Source organism: Trachypithecus francoisi, unplaced genomic scaffold (assembly GCF_009764315.1).
Source record: "Trachypithecus francoisi isolate TF-2019V2 unplaced genomic scaffold, Tfra_2.0 Lachesis_group16, whole genome shotgun sequence".
NCBI classification, from domain to species: domain Eukaryota; kingdom Metazoa; phylum Chordata; class Mammalia; order Primates; family Cercopithecidae; genus Trachypithecus; species Trachypithecus francoisi.
Window position 1 is genome coordinate 22,557,325 of NW_022681461.1, and position 16,308 is coordinate 22,573,632.

Here is a 16,308-nt window from a genome sequence, read left to right on the forward strand (position 1 = left end):
CGCCACCACGCTCAGCTAGTTTTTTGTATTTTTAGTAGAGACGGGGTTTCACCGTGTTAGCCAGGATGGTCTCGATCTCCTGACCTCATGATCCGCCCGTCTCGGCCTCCCAAAGTACTGGGATTATAGGCGTGAGCCACAGCGCCCGGCCTACTACTGAAAAATTAATACATGAATAGATTTTTTTCCCATGATGAACTTCAAAGAATTACATAAAGATTCTCCACACACATTTTGTATTCTTCTACAACCAAAGCAAAACATTTGTATATCAAAATAGAATATTAATAAAACTTCTTCCTTGTAGAAATCCTAAAAGGTGGTATATTATTTTTCATAAAAAGATAAATGTCTAGAATTAGAATCATGAAAAACAGCCAGAAGCTTGGTTTTCTCTTAAACAAGGCCTCAATCCTTGAACACTTTAAGATCAACATCTGCTACATGCTTATTATGAGAAAATCATTATCCTAACTCTTCACGTTCAGGGAGAATGAACATAAAGAAAAGTTAATATGTAATTCAACCATTAATAAGGCTAAAGAGCTAAAAGATATGAAGCAGTAACTCAGCCAGTCCAGAAACCCCAAGCAGCTCTAAGGAGTTGGCTAATTACACCGACCATATGTGCTCTGGCCGGTACCAACCAAACGTTCTAAAAACTTTCTGAGGCCAGGTGTGGTGGCTCATGCCTGTAATCTCAGCACTTTGGGAGGCCGAGGCAGGTAGTTCATGAGGTCAGGAGTTCAAGACCAGCCTGGCCAAGATGGTGAAAACCCATCTCTACTAAAAATACAAAAATTAGCTGGGTGTGGTGGTGGATGCCTGTAATCCCCGCTACTTGGGAGGCTGAGGCAGAGAATTGCTTGAACCCGGGAGGCAGAGGTCGTGGGGAGCCAAAATCACGCCACAGCACTCCAGCCTGGGTGACAGAGCAAGACTTCGTCTCAAAAAAAAAAAAAAAAAAACTCTCTGAATAAAGATATACATTTTAAACATCTTTTCCCCATTAGTAGATAACACTTGCCGTGACTTTATAAGTAAGTAGGGTGATGCCTACTGAGAGCAAATTTCAGATATTAGGAAATATTTACATCATCATGGTGGATAAAAAATGCAGGACACAAATTTCACATGTGATAAGAACACAACTAAGCATTAAAGAGACACAGAAAAATTTCCAAATTCTGTCATGAGCATGTGTTGCTTTCATAGTTTAGGTGGGAAAAATACTATTAAAAGAAAGGCTCTGATGTTTGTGATTATAATTACTATTCCATATAAATCAAAATTATGCTAGTGAAAATTACTTCACCCAGCCAGGTGTGGTAGCTCACGCCTGTCTGCACAATTCCTGCACTTTGGGAGGCTAAGGTGGGCAGATCACTTGAGGACAGGCGTTCGAGACCAGCCTGGCCAACATGGTGAAACCCCGTGTCTACTAAAAACACACACAAAAAATGTGCCAGGCGTGGTGGTACATACTTATAATCCCAGCTACTCAGGAGGCTGAGACACGAGAATCACTTGAACCTGGGAGGGAGAGGTTGCAGTGAGCTGAGATTACACCACTGCACTCCGGCCTGAGCGACAGAGTGAGACTCTGTCTCAAAAAATTTTTTTAATAAATAAATTAAAATATTTCATCCATTCATTTTTCCATTTGTTTACCTCCTCTCAGTAGCAGACTAGGGCAGTAAATATGATTCTGCACTAGTAATTTATTTAGTTTTAAGGCTGATCTACATTCTTACTATAACTATTTCTCCATGAATGTAAATTAAGGCTATTATCAGCCATAACATGCTTTAAGTAACCATAATACATGAAAATATTTAGATGCATTATACATTCAAATATAAAAATTAGCAAATGATGATTATTGATGCCCCCAAATGGCTAAAGTCCTTTAAAAGGTAACTTTCTGAAACATATATTGCTTTTACACTTTGATTTGCACAGACTAGTCTGACACATAGCACAAACTATGGAAAATTAGTTATATACACTAGACCTTGTGACATACATTTTGATATTGTTTGCAGTAAGTTTTTACTTTTTATTTTTGTTGCCTGAATTTGGGAAAAAAGAAATTAATAACCACTAATATTCTCTCAAACCGGTCTCTAAAATGTTCTGATGATCAATGATCACCATTACTACCAATATGTGATAGATATAGAAAGTGATTAGGTAAAGAAACTATTTCCTTTAGTATTTATTTTGATGTAAACCGGATCACTCCCAGAGAGACCAGAAAGATGACTCTCTCCCCACCGCAGCATCCCAGCTGGACTCAGCAACCACTACCACTCGCCCCCACAACATTAAGGTTGGCCTTTGTTGGCAATTTTAACACCATCTGACTCTCCTTTAGATGGTGCCTTATAAGGCCTGGGAGGGGAAAATGAAGGGAGAAGAAGAGTATAAGGAAAATAGGACATGTGGGCAGCAACCTTTTCCTGGAGTAACTTTTCATTTCCTGGAACTTGAAAGAGTTCAATGCCATGAAGAGGTCTGTCCCATCTTTGAGCCATCCTGGGTTATTCTTACTGAGTACATCTCCCAAAGTTAATCTCACTCAGTTATATCTTACAATAAATCCTCCTCAATCAGTACTTTCAAGAAGTTAAGAAGTCATCTTTCCTTACAGTTTTACCCTCCTTCTAAAAATTACAAAAGTCAAATCTCCCTAAATTTCCATTTAATAAAACCACTCACCCTTTAAACAAACAAACAAAACACATTATGAAAAAGTACCAAACAAATAGCTTTTAAAAACAAAGCACACACACACACACAATCATGGTAATGACTCTTTCTTATAAAAACAAGCAATAAATCGGGGGAATAGGGAGTAACTGTTTAATGGGTCCAGGGTTAATCTGTGCGATGATGAAAATGTTTTAGAACTACACAGAGGTAATGAATTGTAAATGTACTAAACACCACGGAATGATTCACTTTAAAATGGTTAATTTGGAAATAAAGACAAACATCGCATGTTCTCACTTATTTGTGAGATCTAAAAATCAAAACAATTGAACTCATGCACATAGAGAGTAGACGTATGGCTACCCGAGGCTGGGAAGGGTAATGGGAAAACCTGGGGGGAAATTGGGATGGTTAATGGGTACAAAAAAAATTTAGAAAGAAATAATAAGACCTATTATTTGATAGCACAATGGGATAACTATAGTCAATAATAATCGTACATTTTTAAATAACTGAAAGAGTATAACTGGAGTGTCTGTAACACAAAGGACAAACATTTGAGGGGATGGACACTTAATATCCCATGATGTGATGATTCCACACTGCACGCCTGTATCCAGTCATCTCATATGCCTCATAAATATATACTCCCACTATGTACTCACAGAAATTAAAAATTTTTAAAGTGGTTAATTTTATGTTATGTGAATTTTACCTCAATTTTTTTAAAAAAGTAATAAGGCCCAAAATAGTTAAAACTCTTAATGTCTTTCAAGTAATTCTTGTCCTCTGTGGTTTGGGAAAGTGCATCATTTGAGAAAGACCACTGAGTGCCAGTCGCTTCGATACCTCTCAGAGCTATTTCGGTTTTTGAATTAATGGCTGCCGTTCAATAGTGGTGTCTGCCACAAGCCGCCCATTAGGTCAGACTTGTTTTTCAACGGAGGCAACGAGAACAGGCAGTCCATTTCAGTCAGGCAAAAAGTGACCTCATTTTTTCATCCCAAGAAATTACAGTCGACAGTTTATTCTCTTTTAATCCATAGCTCCCAGACACAGAATGCTACTACTCATAAAATATCTTCTTCCAAAGAAACTAGGAACATGTTTTCCTAATCTAGCTAAGTAGGCAGTCTACTAAATTCTTCGCAGTGTTGGTGGCAGTACATACAACACGGTAATTTCACGGTTTTAAGAACAGATTTCACCTGCAATATTCACATTTTTCATTAAGAAACCACTAGCAGGATACCTGATGTAAACTGTTCAATGAGCATCTACTTTTAAATTCCCAGCATCATAGTCAGGGAACAGAAATGGGAAAACAGTAACATAATGAAGTATGCACTTCTCCATTTCCAGCTTGTTCTTTGTTTTTTAACCACATTCCTCCTTTCCTCTCTCCTTGAAGAACAACAAAGTATCAGAATAAGAAAGCTATGGTCCACCGGGATGTTACAGCAAAGAGTACACACTTAGTAACATATATTCCCATTCCCAGTCCATATATTCTTGGTAACATATAATTCCCAAGGCATTAATTTTGTTGGTTTATGCAAATATACTTTATGAAAAGTTTAAAAAAACTGATATACTTTTGAAATTTTTCAGATTTGCCCCCAAATCTGAAGTCTGAAGCCCCCAAAATTCATAAAAAGAGAAAACAAATTCTCCACAGATGTTTTTATTTAACACTTTATAGTATATATTATGTGCCACATACTGGTCTGGGCATTCAGAAATATTAACTAATTTGCTCCTCACCAAGAACACTATATGAAGTGGGTGGTATTCTTATCATCATGTTAAAGATGAGAAACCTGTCCAAGGCGATAGATCAGGTACATGGTAGAACCTGCACCTGAACTCTAAGTCACATTATGGAGTCCCTGCTCTTACCCACCACCTATGCTTTCTCTCATACAAAAGGCATCACACACAGCCATTATTGGCCATCATGGTGTCATGACCAGATTAAAAGCTGGCCACCTTGGAAAATATCTGTCTCTATCCACTCCCAACTCCCCCACCCCTACAGTGCAGTACAACAAAACCAATGGCAGCATATTTTACTTGCAAAGTATATTTGACCTCATTTAGTCCTCACAACTCACTAGGCTTGGCTGGGTCATGAATACAATCTCTATTTCACAACCAGGCTTAGAGAAGTTAAAGAATCTCTGCAAATCAGCATGAGTGGCAGGGCTGGGCTCCTACCTCAGCTCTTAGATTCCCAGTCTCCTTCCTCTACACGTGGCTCTATTAACCTAGTGCAGCCTAGCAACTTTTACATGACAGAGCAGGGTCCTGCTGGTTTCCCTTTGGAAATCCATGCGCCTCAACCACACAGGAAATTCTGTTCTCTCCTCATCAGTCTGTCTTGACACTCGTCAATCCAGTCCAGCCAGGTCTGTGGTTGACACTTTATTGAAAGGAGCTGGGTGAGAAAAAAGAACCAAACGGGGCTGGGTGGTGCCAAGACACCCTTGCCTTTAAGCAAGACAGATGAGAAATGAGTTGGCAGGAAGAACCAGGAGCTACCTAGCGTTCTTCCGGTTCAATGGATCCCCAAGACTGGGGTTGGGCATTGCTGTCCCCATCTCCTGAGGGGGAACAGGAGCTTAAAACTGGACCCAGGACTGCCTGGGGGGCTGCACATGCCGGCAATGTCCCTCAGAGCCCACCTCAGCCTTTCAATATTGCCTGGTCCCAGTGACTTCGAGGAGGCCAGGTCAGCTTGGGATATGCTGTGGTGTATCTATCCCTCCAGAGAAGATGGCTGCTGGTCAGAGGGGAGAAAGACCAAACAGCTTCCAACAGAAATTCTCATTCAGAAAAAAGAAGGTAAGACGAACCTAGTTCTGGAATGATATTCGAAATGTAACAATGGGTATGGCATGGCACTTTACCAGTCAGGAAGGCCGTGGGGGCTAGAGGCTGCCTGCCGTGCTAGATGCTACCCACTTCACACCAGGATTGAAGGGAGCTGAACGGGGGGAAATATAGAGGCAACAGGGCTCGAGTGGTCATTACTGACTGCAGCCTACAATCCTTGGGACTAAAGATATTAAAAATACATTTTAAATATTGAGTATTTTTTAAAGCCTAATGAATTAAATGTATATTCTACTGTATATTCAATCATAACTAAGATCTTTTTAAAAGCAGTGGAGAAACTCCATTTTGGAGTAGAATTGGAAGTAAATAAATCAATACACAATCCATCAAAAATATCTATTAAATGTCTACTAATACTGCAACCACTACTCCTTCAATAGTAACAAGTACTCCTTAATAGTAGTAATAGCAGCTTTATGCAATTAATCTCATTTAATTCTCATTAAAACCCGGTGGGACTATTATTATCCTAACCTTACAGATGAGAACACTGTGACAGAGAGGTCCGGTAATTTCCTCAAGGTCACACAGTTGCTCAAGAAGTGGAGCTGGTCCTGAACCCTAATGCGGGCTCTGAACCTGGTGCTACCCTGCTTCTTCAGATGCTGTGCCGGTGAGCAGGACTGAAATACCAAGTGTGGAAGTTCAGAGGCGGGAGAGGCAGTCCACCTCCAGCGGGAGTGGTCAGAAAAGTCTTTACAGAAGAGGAAGTATGTAAGGTGAGCTTGGAAGGGACAGGGCCATGGTCTAGAAAGGGTTGAGAGATAGGTTCTGCTGTGAGTCACCTCCAGACAGGATAGTTCAAGAACAGGAAGGAGCAGAGCACAGCGGGGCTGGAATAGGGGCTGGACTATAGAGGACGACACCGTTAGTCAAATAAAAGATTGAAGCAGGAGGTGGAAGCAAAGCCACCTTTGAGGAATGCCAATCTAGCTCAGACTACAGATGGAATGGAGGAGCAAGTCTGTAGGTGGGAAGTGAGGAAAGGCATAACCAGGTCATGAGGAAGCAAAGGGGAAGGAGGAGGTTGGTGAGAAAGGACAAAGGCAGGGATAACGAAGCATACTAAGAGAGGAGAGTGAGTCAGGAGTCACCTCAAGCCTCAAAACAAAGTAAATGCAGGTCCCATTCTAGATTCACAGAGGCAGCAGAGAATGGTCTATTCATTGAGTGGCCCAGGCTGGCACCTGACCACCCCTAACTTCTCTCACTCTTATCCCTCTTAGGGTCATGCAACCAACCAGGACACAACTGATAAGGACAAGCCGAGGCATAAAATGACAGCGCTCCCAGTGAGCAGGGCTTAAAGACAACAGCCCTGGGCCTCACACTTCCCTGTTATGGGCTCTTTGTGCCCTCTCCCTACCTCAAATTCTTATGTTAGAGTCCAAACCCCCAGTACAGATGCCCCTGACATACGATGATCCAACTTAACAATTTGTCAACTTTACGATGGGCTTATCGGGGTATTAAATGCATTTTTGACTTACGGATTTTTTTTGTCTTACAATGAGTTTGTTGGGTTCATCATAAGTTGAAGAGTATCCGTACTTCCAAATACGAGTGTATTTGGGATAAGGACTTTAAAGAGTTAATTAAGTTAAAATGAGGTCTTTAGGGTGAGCCCTAATCCAATGACTCACATCTTTACAAGAAGAGGAGGTGCAAACACAAGCATATGGGGAAAGACCATGAGAAGATGTGGACAGAAGTACGACATCTAGAAGCCAAAGAGCAAGGCCTCAGAAGAAACCAACCCTGCAGACGCCTTGATCTCAGTCTTCTAGCTCCCAGAATTGTGAGAAAATAAATTTCTTTTGGTTAAGCCACTCAGTCTGTAGAACTTTGTTATGGCAGGCTCAGTAAACCAACACTACCCACTCCCAATCCCTCACCAACACAGGAGAGTTGTCAGTGGAATCTCTTGGTAAGAAGAATAAAAACCCCACCTTTCTTGTTCCAGAAACATTTCGTGGACAAACTCTTGGGAGAACTGTCTGAATATGCACACTCCCATGTTAGTCTATTAGTGGCTACCATTTTTTGGTGCTCACCATGTGGTAGGCCTTCAATATTCACCCCACTCCCTGCTCACGGCATGGTGCCACTGCAGAATGGTATCCCTATTTTCACATGAGGAATCAATGGCTGTGAGGTAAGAAAATTCATGCAGTAAGTAAATGACAGGTTTGGGATTTGAAGTCAGGCCCTGGCCTGATGGCAGTGAACTGATGTTCAGTGTCACTTGTTCTCTGTGACCTTCTGAGTTGCCTCTAACTTTGGGGACGGCAGGGTCTGGGGCAAACCCAGATGAAGCCGGCAGCAAGCTGACTGCCCACAGAGAGAAAGCTCTGGTCCCTAGCATATATGAGAGAAAAGTCAAGGATAGCAGTTTTCTCCTTGATACAGTTTTGCTGTGTCCCCACCCAAATCTCACCTTGAATTGTAGGTCCCATAATCCCCATGTGTTGTGGGAGGGACCTGGTGGGAGATAACTGAATCATGGGAACAGTTTCCCCCATACCGTTCTCGTGGTAGTGAATAAGTCTCACAAGATGTGTTGATTTTATAAGAGGTTTCCCCTTTCACTTGGTTCTCATTCTCTCATCTGCTGCCATTAAGACATGCCTTTGCCTTCTGCCATGACTGTGAGTCCATTAAACCTCTTTTTCTCTATAAATTACCCGGTCTCAGGTATGTCTTTATCAGCAGAGTAAAAACGGACTCATACACCCCTTCTCCCCAAGAAACCTTCTTGGTTTCTTTCCTTTCCCTCCTAACTGTCTCAACTCCCTGCTTCACCATCTAGTCACTCCTGTATCAAAACCATCTACTCACCTCCAATCTTACCCAGAGCAAAACTGAAATGAGATCCACAGGCCCTAAATGCTCTGCCCTTCCAGTTCACCCCAACTCTCAGAAGTAGTCTCCCACCACCCTCTACTGTGTTTGCAACTTTCCAAGTCATGCTGTCTTCCCTGTTTTTTCTATTCTAGCATCCACCAAGGATGCTGCTTGCACTTGTTGCTCCCTCACTTCCTTCAGGTCTCTCCCCAGATGCCACCTTTATAGAAAGGCCATCTCTGAACATGCTATTGAAGACAGCACTCTTTTCTCCATTCACTTCTTTGCCCCTCACCCTCCTTATTTTTCTCCAGAGTACTTAGCCCCTGACAGTCACATTCATTTGTCTGCTTACTCTCTGTCTCTCTCCACTGGATGCAAGTTCTATGAGAGCATCCTTTCTGTTGTCCCGGCACTAGTCCCAAGGCCTGGACCAGTGACTGGCATATAATAGGTGCTTAATAAACCACAGATAAATGGATGGATACCAGAAACTATAACAATGAGAATGCACACTGCAGAGAAATAAAAAATTGTTCTGGAAGGCTAGCAGTGGGTACCATTATGAGCTATTTTGAGGTAGAGGGTCAAGAGGAGAATGAAGGAAGGTTAGTATGAGATTCAGCAGAAGGATGACTAAGACAGGGTTGCCATGCTTTATATGCAAGTCACTTGTCAATTTGAAAGCAGGTGGTGTCACCATGTGGGGAGAAACTTTATAAGACAGACATGACCTCAAGATGCAGAAGACATGCGAATCAGCCGGGACTTAACTTGCACAGCTCTGGACCCAACATCCGTTCCTGAGAATTACCTAGGTCTATCAAAGAAAACGCAGACCACTGACACCAGAGGAAATGTCTAAATAAAATCATCTCAGGTTTTTCTGTCAATTTTAAAAGTTAAAAACTGAACACTTACAGTTCTGGGTTCAAACGTATACAGGGCTCTGAAGACTTTAACTTGCCCTAAAAAAGGAAGAAAAAACAACAACTGAATTTTTCATTCCTGAATTTGCTCTTAATAGCATTATTCATCATATCCTTCAGAATTCCCTAATTAAAAACCCATGTGATCAAGTAGAACAGAGGATACTAGAGGCTGAAAAGGCTAGAGAGAAAGGAAGGACAGGGAGAGATTTGCTAAAGGATATAAAAATCACACTTAGATAGGAGGAATAAGTTCCAGTATTCTATACCACTGTAAGATGGCCATAGCTAACAATTATTATATAGTTCAAACAGCCAGCAGGAAGATATTAAATTTCCCAATACTAAGAAATGATAAATGTTTAAGATGACAAATATGCTAATTACCCTGATCTGATCACTATACATTATATGTATCAAAGCATCACTATGTAGCCCATGAATATGTACAATTATCTGTCAATTTAAAAATAAATTTAAAAAATACATCACTATATATATCAATGTGACTACACAGAAACATTATATAAGTACCAGCAGCAACTATTGTCATTATAAAAACACTGACTGAAATATCTCTATCCAAGAAAAAAAAACTTGTGGGAGAATTGTATTTCAGAATTGAGTGCCTTTTCCACATAGGAGATATTTTTAAATATTTCTTAAGTGAATGTACGAACAGACGCACACCTCTGAAAGATACTTTTGCTTCCTTCTAACAGCAGGAGCTACATAATTATTTGTGCTTCAGTTCTGTCCTATACAGAGTCCCTCCAACCCTGAGATCTAGGTTTAAAAATATAAACATGACCATGTTAACATAAACAAATCCTTAAAGTGATAATCTACACTGGTTTGATATTCTTACATCAGTGGGTTGGAATTTTATATTTTCCAAAAGAAAAGAAAATACCATGGAGGAAAAAAAAAAAGGACCCATTGGAGAAATCTATGAGTCCATTAAGTCCCAAAACAGAAAAGAGGCAACGAGGTCACATGCCTGAGAGTTGCCCTCCTTCCCGCCAAACAATACTGCCTCTTTCTCTCTTTGTAGACTGCATTTCCATAACACTCTGGGCTATAACCACTGATTTGCTACCTGTCTCATTTGAGGGCAGGAACTCTAACTTGGTCAATTTCCCAGCACCTAACTGGCACATAGTAGAACTTAATAAATGTTTGCTAAATGAGTATAATCATCCCTCAGTATCCAAGGGCACCAGTTCTAGAACCACGATGGATACCAAAATCCATGGACGTTCAAGACCTTTATATAAAACGGCATAGTATTTATGCATATATACATCCTCCCATATACTTGAAATTATCTTTACTTATTATGCCTAATGCAATGTACATACTATGTAAATAGTTGTTATACTGAAATTATTTGTATTATTGTGTTATTATTATATTATTTGAAACAGATTCTCACTGTTTCGCCCAGGCTGGAATGCAGTGGCGCAATCTCAGCTCACTGCAACCTCCACCTCCCAGGTTCAAGAGATTCTCCTGCTTCAGCCTCCCGAGTGATTGGGACTACAGGCACCTGCCACCATACCCAGCTAATTTTTATATTTTTAATAGAGATAGGGCTTCACCATGTTGGCCAGGCTGGTCTCGAACTCCTGACTTTAAGCGATCCGCCTGCCTCAGACTCCCAAAGTGCTGGGATTACAGGCATGAGCCACCACGCTTGAACAGTATTGTTCTTTTTTAGTTTTTTTCCCGAATATATTTGATTCATAGTTGGTTTAATCTGTAGATGTGGAACCAGTGGATACAGAAAGTCAGCTGTACATAAGTAAATTAACAAACTCAAACAGTATAGGAAAAAAAGCCTATAGATAGCAAAAAAAAAAAGGGGGGGGGAATCCTCTTTTAATAAAATAAATAGATTTAGAACAGATATCAAAATAGAAGGACTATCTATTTGATAGCTATTTAAAAGCTTTGGGAGGCCAAGACAAGTGGATCACTTGAGGTCAGAAGTTCAAGACCAGTCTGGTCAACACGGTGAAACGCCATCTCTACTAAACGTATAAAAATTAGCCAGGTGTGGTGGCAGGCACCTATAGCCCGAGCTACTCAGGAGGCTGAGGCAGGAGAACAGCCTGAACCCAGGAGCTGGAGGTTACAGTGACCTGAGATCGTGCCACCACACTCCATCCTGGGAAACAGAGCAAGACTCTGCCTCAAAATATAACAATAATAATAAATAAAAGCTCAGTTGCAACACTAGAAGAACCTTTACAGATGATTATCTAAGAAAGAAAATCATGCAGAATAGTGGCCTCCAAGGTGGGATACGGGAAGACTACTTCAGAAATTATTTACATTTTTATCCTTCTTATTCTTTTCTATTCCTATTTGAACATGTTTTATGATATAACAGCATAGAATAATATACATACAACTTATAAATCCATATGCATTTATATAGACTGAGTACTCAAAAACCTTTTGTGGATCAACTGTAAGCATTATGAAGACAAGTACTTTTGTTGTTTTATGAATGAGACACCCAAGTGCCTACCACAGTGCCTGGCACATACGAGGCACTCAGTAATTAATTAATTAATGAATTAAGTAATGAATGAAGCATGAAGAAAGGAATAGATGGAAGCAGGAATTTTAAAAAGTCTGAGGCCAGGCATGGTGGATCACGCCTGTAATCCCAGCACTTTGGGAGGCCAAGGCAGGTGGACTGTTTGAGGCCAGGAGTTTGAGACCAGCCTGGCCAACATGGCGAAACCCTATCTCTACTAAAAATACAAAAATTAGCCAGGCTTGGTGGTGGACACCTGTATTCCCAGCTACTCAAGAGGTGGGAGGCAGGAGAATCGCTTGAACCCGGGAGGTGAAGGTTGCAGTGAGCTGAGATTGCACCACTACACTCCAGCCTGAGTGGCAGAGCAAGACCTAGTCTCAAAAAAAAAAAAATTAAATAAAAATTTAGAAGTCTGAAACCAGTAGTTTATAACAGTACTGTCTGACCTAGCTTCACATAGTAACAGAAAAGTTCTATATCTGTGCTGGTCACATGTAGCTTCTGGGCATGAGAAAAGTGGTTCATGTGACTGAGAAATTGATTTTCAATATTATTTTAATTTCCCCCATGTTGCAGGTTTAGAATATCAGAAAATGGATTGACTTAATGTCCATTAAAAGGGGATTATGTAAATAAACTGATTTGTCCACAAGACACAGTCATTTTAAAAAGAACCCTGCACATTATTCATAATAACCAAGATAGGAAATCAACCTACGTGTCCATCAATGGCAGAATGAATTTTTTAAAATGCAATGCGCGTGCGCGCACGCGCGCACACACACACACACACGCGCACGCACACACACACACACAGACTATTCAGTCTTAAAAGAGAAAGAAATCCTGTCATTTGTGACAACATGGATGAACCTGAAGAACATTATGTTGTGTGAATTAGCCAGGCATGGAAAGACTAATACTGCATGATTTCACTCATATATGTGGGATCTAAAAATGTTGAACTCATAGAAACAGACAGTAATATGGTGGTTGCCAGAGGCTAGTGGGTAGGGAGACTTGGGGGGATGTTGGTTAAAGAACACAAATTTCTGTTAGAGAGCAGGAACAAGTTCAAGAGATCTACTCTACATCATGGTGACTAGTTAATAACAACGTATTACATACTTGAAAATGCTGAGAGCAGATTTGAAGTGTTCTTACCACAAAAAAATAATGTAAGGTAACACACGTTAATTAGCTTGATTTAGTCATTCCACAACGTATACATATCAAAACATTATGTTGTATACCATAAATGTATACAATTTTTACTTGTTAATTAACAAAAAGCGTTGCCTAGCCTGGGCAACATAGCAAAACACCATCTCTACAAGAAATATAAAAATTAGCCGGACATGGTGATATGCACTTGTAATACCAGCTACTGGGGAGGCTGAGGTGGGAGGATGGCTTGAACCCAGAAGGCAGAGGTTGCAGTGGGCAAGACTGCACTACTGCACTCCAGCTTGGGCAACAGAGCAAGACTCTATATAAAAAAAAAAAAAAAGAGAGAAAAAAATGCTGCAGACAGAACCACAGACACTGACAGAGAAAATAATCTACACACAAAAAATCAGGTTTAGAACAGTAGGCAAGTACCATCCTGTTTACGTCAACAAAACACACAGTCATTGAATGAGAACACCAATTGTGGGGGCATCATATTCTACTTGACATTTACTGTTTACATTCATTACGCCAAGTGTGTATTACCTTTATAATCAATGAAAACAGTAACAGTGTGATTTGGGATTGGGAGGAGGCATCATTCTCCTTCTAAACATCTTAATATAGAAGAGCAGCTCAGATCCCTGTCACAAGAAAACACTCTTTTCACCAGCAGAATTCCAGGGCCACATCTCTCCTGCTCTACTAAGAGGAGCTTAACAGGCACACACAGAAGTGGAAACTTTTTTGGGTCTGGAGTTTGTTTTTCACTCACATAGACTGAAGAAAGGAAACACCAAGCGGAAGGAGGAGCTGCCAGGAGAAATACAGTATTTTCTGCTGACTAGATTGTCTCTCTGAGAGCAGAGATTAGTTATCTTGATTACTTTGAACTTTCCAAAGAGAAGTTATACAAGGAAGCAGTCCACTTGTGACCAAAATCAATAACGATAGAACTTTCTTGTTCCTCTGAGGGAAGGCAGCAATGAGATGTGTTATGGCTAATTTTGGAAACAAGATCCCATGTCAACTAAATAGGTTTAGGTGAAATTCAATAAAAAGTACAGAGCCTGAAAACAACTACGTACAGTGTGACTAAACCACTGATTTTTGTAATTGTCTCTTTCATGATCATCTTACTTAAAATGTTCACAACTGAAAGTGAGATTTAGTTGCATTTTGATTTATACTAAACAGTGAACAGCAGGCAACTCCTTAGACTATTATGCAAATGAATATTCTATCTGTTGTAGAAAACACTTTCACATAAACTTATTTATTGCTTAATGTTGGGACATTGGTCTCTTGTCCCTTTTCATCCATACATTATAAAAGTTCTGGGATTAATTTATTCCGTCCTCAAAATTGAGTCAAGTGGTAACGAAAGAAGGCAATAGAAATAGCCTCAGAATATAAAAGAAATGCATAAAGAAGAAACACAGATGACTTTTACTATTAGTGTTTAACAACCCTGGATATTATTCCTCTCAAGAAAACAATAATACTGAATTCATTGATCATTTTACATCATATTTATTTCAATTTTGAGCAATATTCTACAGGTCTATACATTTATGTGCTGAGGGGAAGAAATTAGAGTACCCTGTGTTTCTATATAATCTTCCCTGAAAACATCTTTAAAAAAAAAAAAAAAAAAAAGTGTTATGGCTAATTTTGGAAACAGGATCCCATGCCAACTAAATGGGTTTAGGTGAAAAAAAAGCAATAGGCAGGGCGCAGTGGCTCATGCCTGTAATCCCAGCACTTTGGGAGGCCGAGGCAGACAGATCACAAGGTCAGGAGTTCGAGACCAGCCTGGCCAACATGGTGAAACCCCCGTCTCTACTAAAGATACAAAAAATTAGCTGGGCATGGTGGTGCGCGCCTGTAATGCCAGATACTCAGGAGACTGGGGCAGAAGAATCACTTAAACCCAGAAGGCGGAGGTCGTAGCAAGCTGAGATCGCGCCATTGTACTCCAATCTGGGCAACAGGGAGAAACTTCATCTCAAAAAAAAAAAAAAAAAAAGCAGTAAACATCTTAATAGATCACCAAGAGGAAGCACTGATCAATTCCAAATTTACTTGTTCTTGTATATGCAAGGAGGCTAAGTTAGATGCTTTCCTCAGGCTCCCTCAAGCTTGATCATTTTCTCATCAAAGTCTAGTGACATATAACAAAGAGAAAAAGTGGAGCTCAGAAGACTCTATGAATACCCTAAAATTACCCTGGAATTCTACTGAATTAAGGTTAAAAAGAGGTCCAATCTTTTGTCTGAGGCTTTAGGTGAATCTTGCACGAACCAGCATGTATTAGCACTAAGGATCTATGCAGGGCTGGTCTCTTCATGTAAGCAAGATCAGCAAACTCCCATTATAGCAGCAGCAGTGGTGCACCTCTGGCTCACTTCACTGGCTCCTCACCTTGCCAGTCCCACCCTTCTCTGTTCTGTCCAACCCCACCACGTCCCTGAAGAGAAGGGTGAGTCCATTCGTCATCAGCCAAACACTGTATTTTCCTCTAGAGTTGGGATGACCCTAGGCTTCCATAAACGAATCCCTGTCCATGGCGGCAGAGACGTGGTAAAGGCAGAGAGAAGGGTTCTGCAACAGGATATTCTACAGGCAAAGGGTAACTAGGTGAAATTTCTGCTCTAAGTTATGCAAACAGAGTATGTGTCAGCTCATTTTTGAGGCCCTGAAACAGCACTTAGAGGGGCTTGGAGCTTACAAATTTGAACAAAGAATTTCTAACCTATTTTATTCCCTGTTGGTGAAGAACTGGAGAAGCCTCTAAAGACAGCCACTCAGACATCATTAAAAAGGGATTGGTGCCAGGCACGGTGGCTCACACCTGTAATCCCAGCACTTTCGGAGGCCAAAGTGGAGGATTGCTTGAGCCCAAGAGTTCAAGACCAGCATGGGTAACACAATGAGACCCCAGCTCTACAAAAACTTTAACAATTAGCCAGGTGTGGTGGCAGGTGGTACACACCCATAGTCCCAGCTATTCAGGAAGCTAAAGTGGGAGGACTACTTGAGCCCAGCAGGTCAAGGCTGCAGTGAGCCATGATCACACCACTGCACTCCAGCCTGGATGACAGAGTCAAACACTGTCTCAAAAAAAAGCAAAAGAAAGAAAGAAACTGCTCACTATAAGAGACAGACATACAATAAACAACAAGACAAATGACTATGGAA

The 16,308-nt window shown here is 40.7% G+C and overlaps 1 protein-coding gene and 1 long non-coding RNA gene across 4 annotated transcripts in view; one reads left to right on the forward strand and one right to left on the reverse strand.

The window, feature by feature from the left end:
• OSTF1 (osteoclast stimulating factor 1) overlaps positions 1 to 16,308 on the reverse strand; it is a 58,499-nt gene that overhangs the window by 19,972 nt on the left and 22,219 nt on the right. For 2 of the 3 annotated variants that reach the window (XM_033237077.1, XM_033237076.1), the window contains exon 2: positions 9,379 to 9,425. The exons of the other annotated variant lie outside the window; for it this stretch is intronic. In XM_033237077.1, the coding sequence (XP_033092968.1) occupies positions 9,379 to 9,425 (47 nt within the window). The remainder of the gene's footprint in view (positions 1 to 9,378; positions 9,426 to 16,308) is intronic. 3 annotated transcript variants of the gene reach the window in all.
• LOC117098455 lies at positions 5,441 to 6,957 on the forward strand. Its single transcript, XR_004443413.1, has 3 exons — positions 5,441 to 5,559; positions 6,216 to 6,332; positions 6,840 to 6,957. It is a non-coding gene; the product is annotated as an uncharacterized LOC117098455 (long non-coding RNA).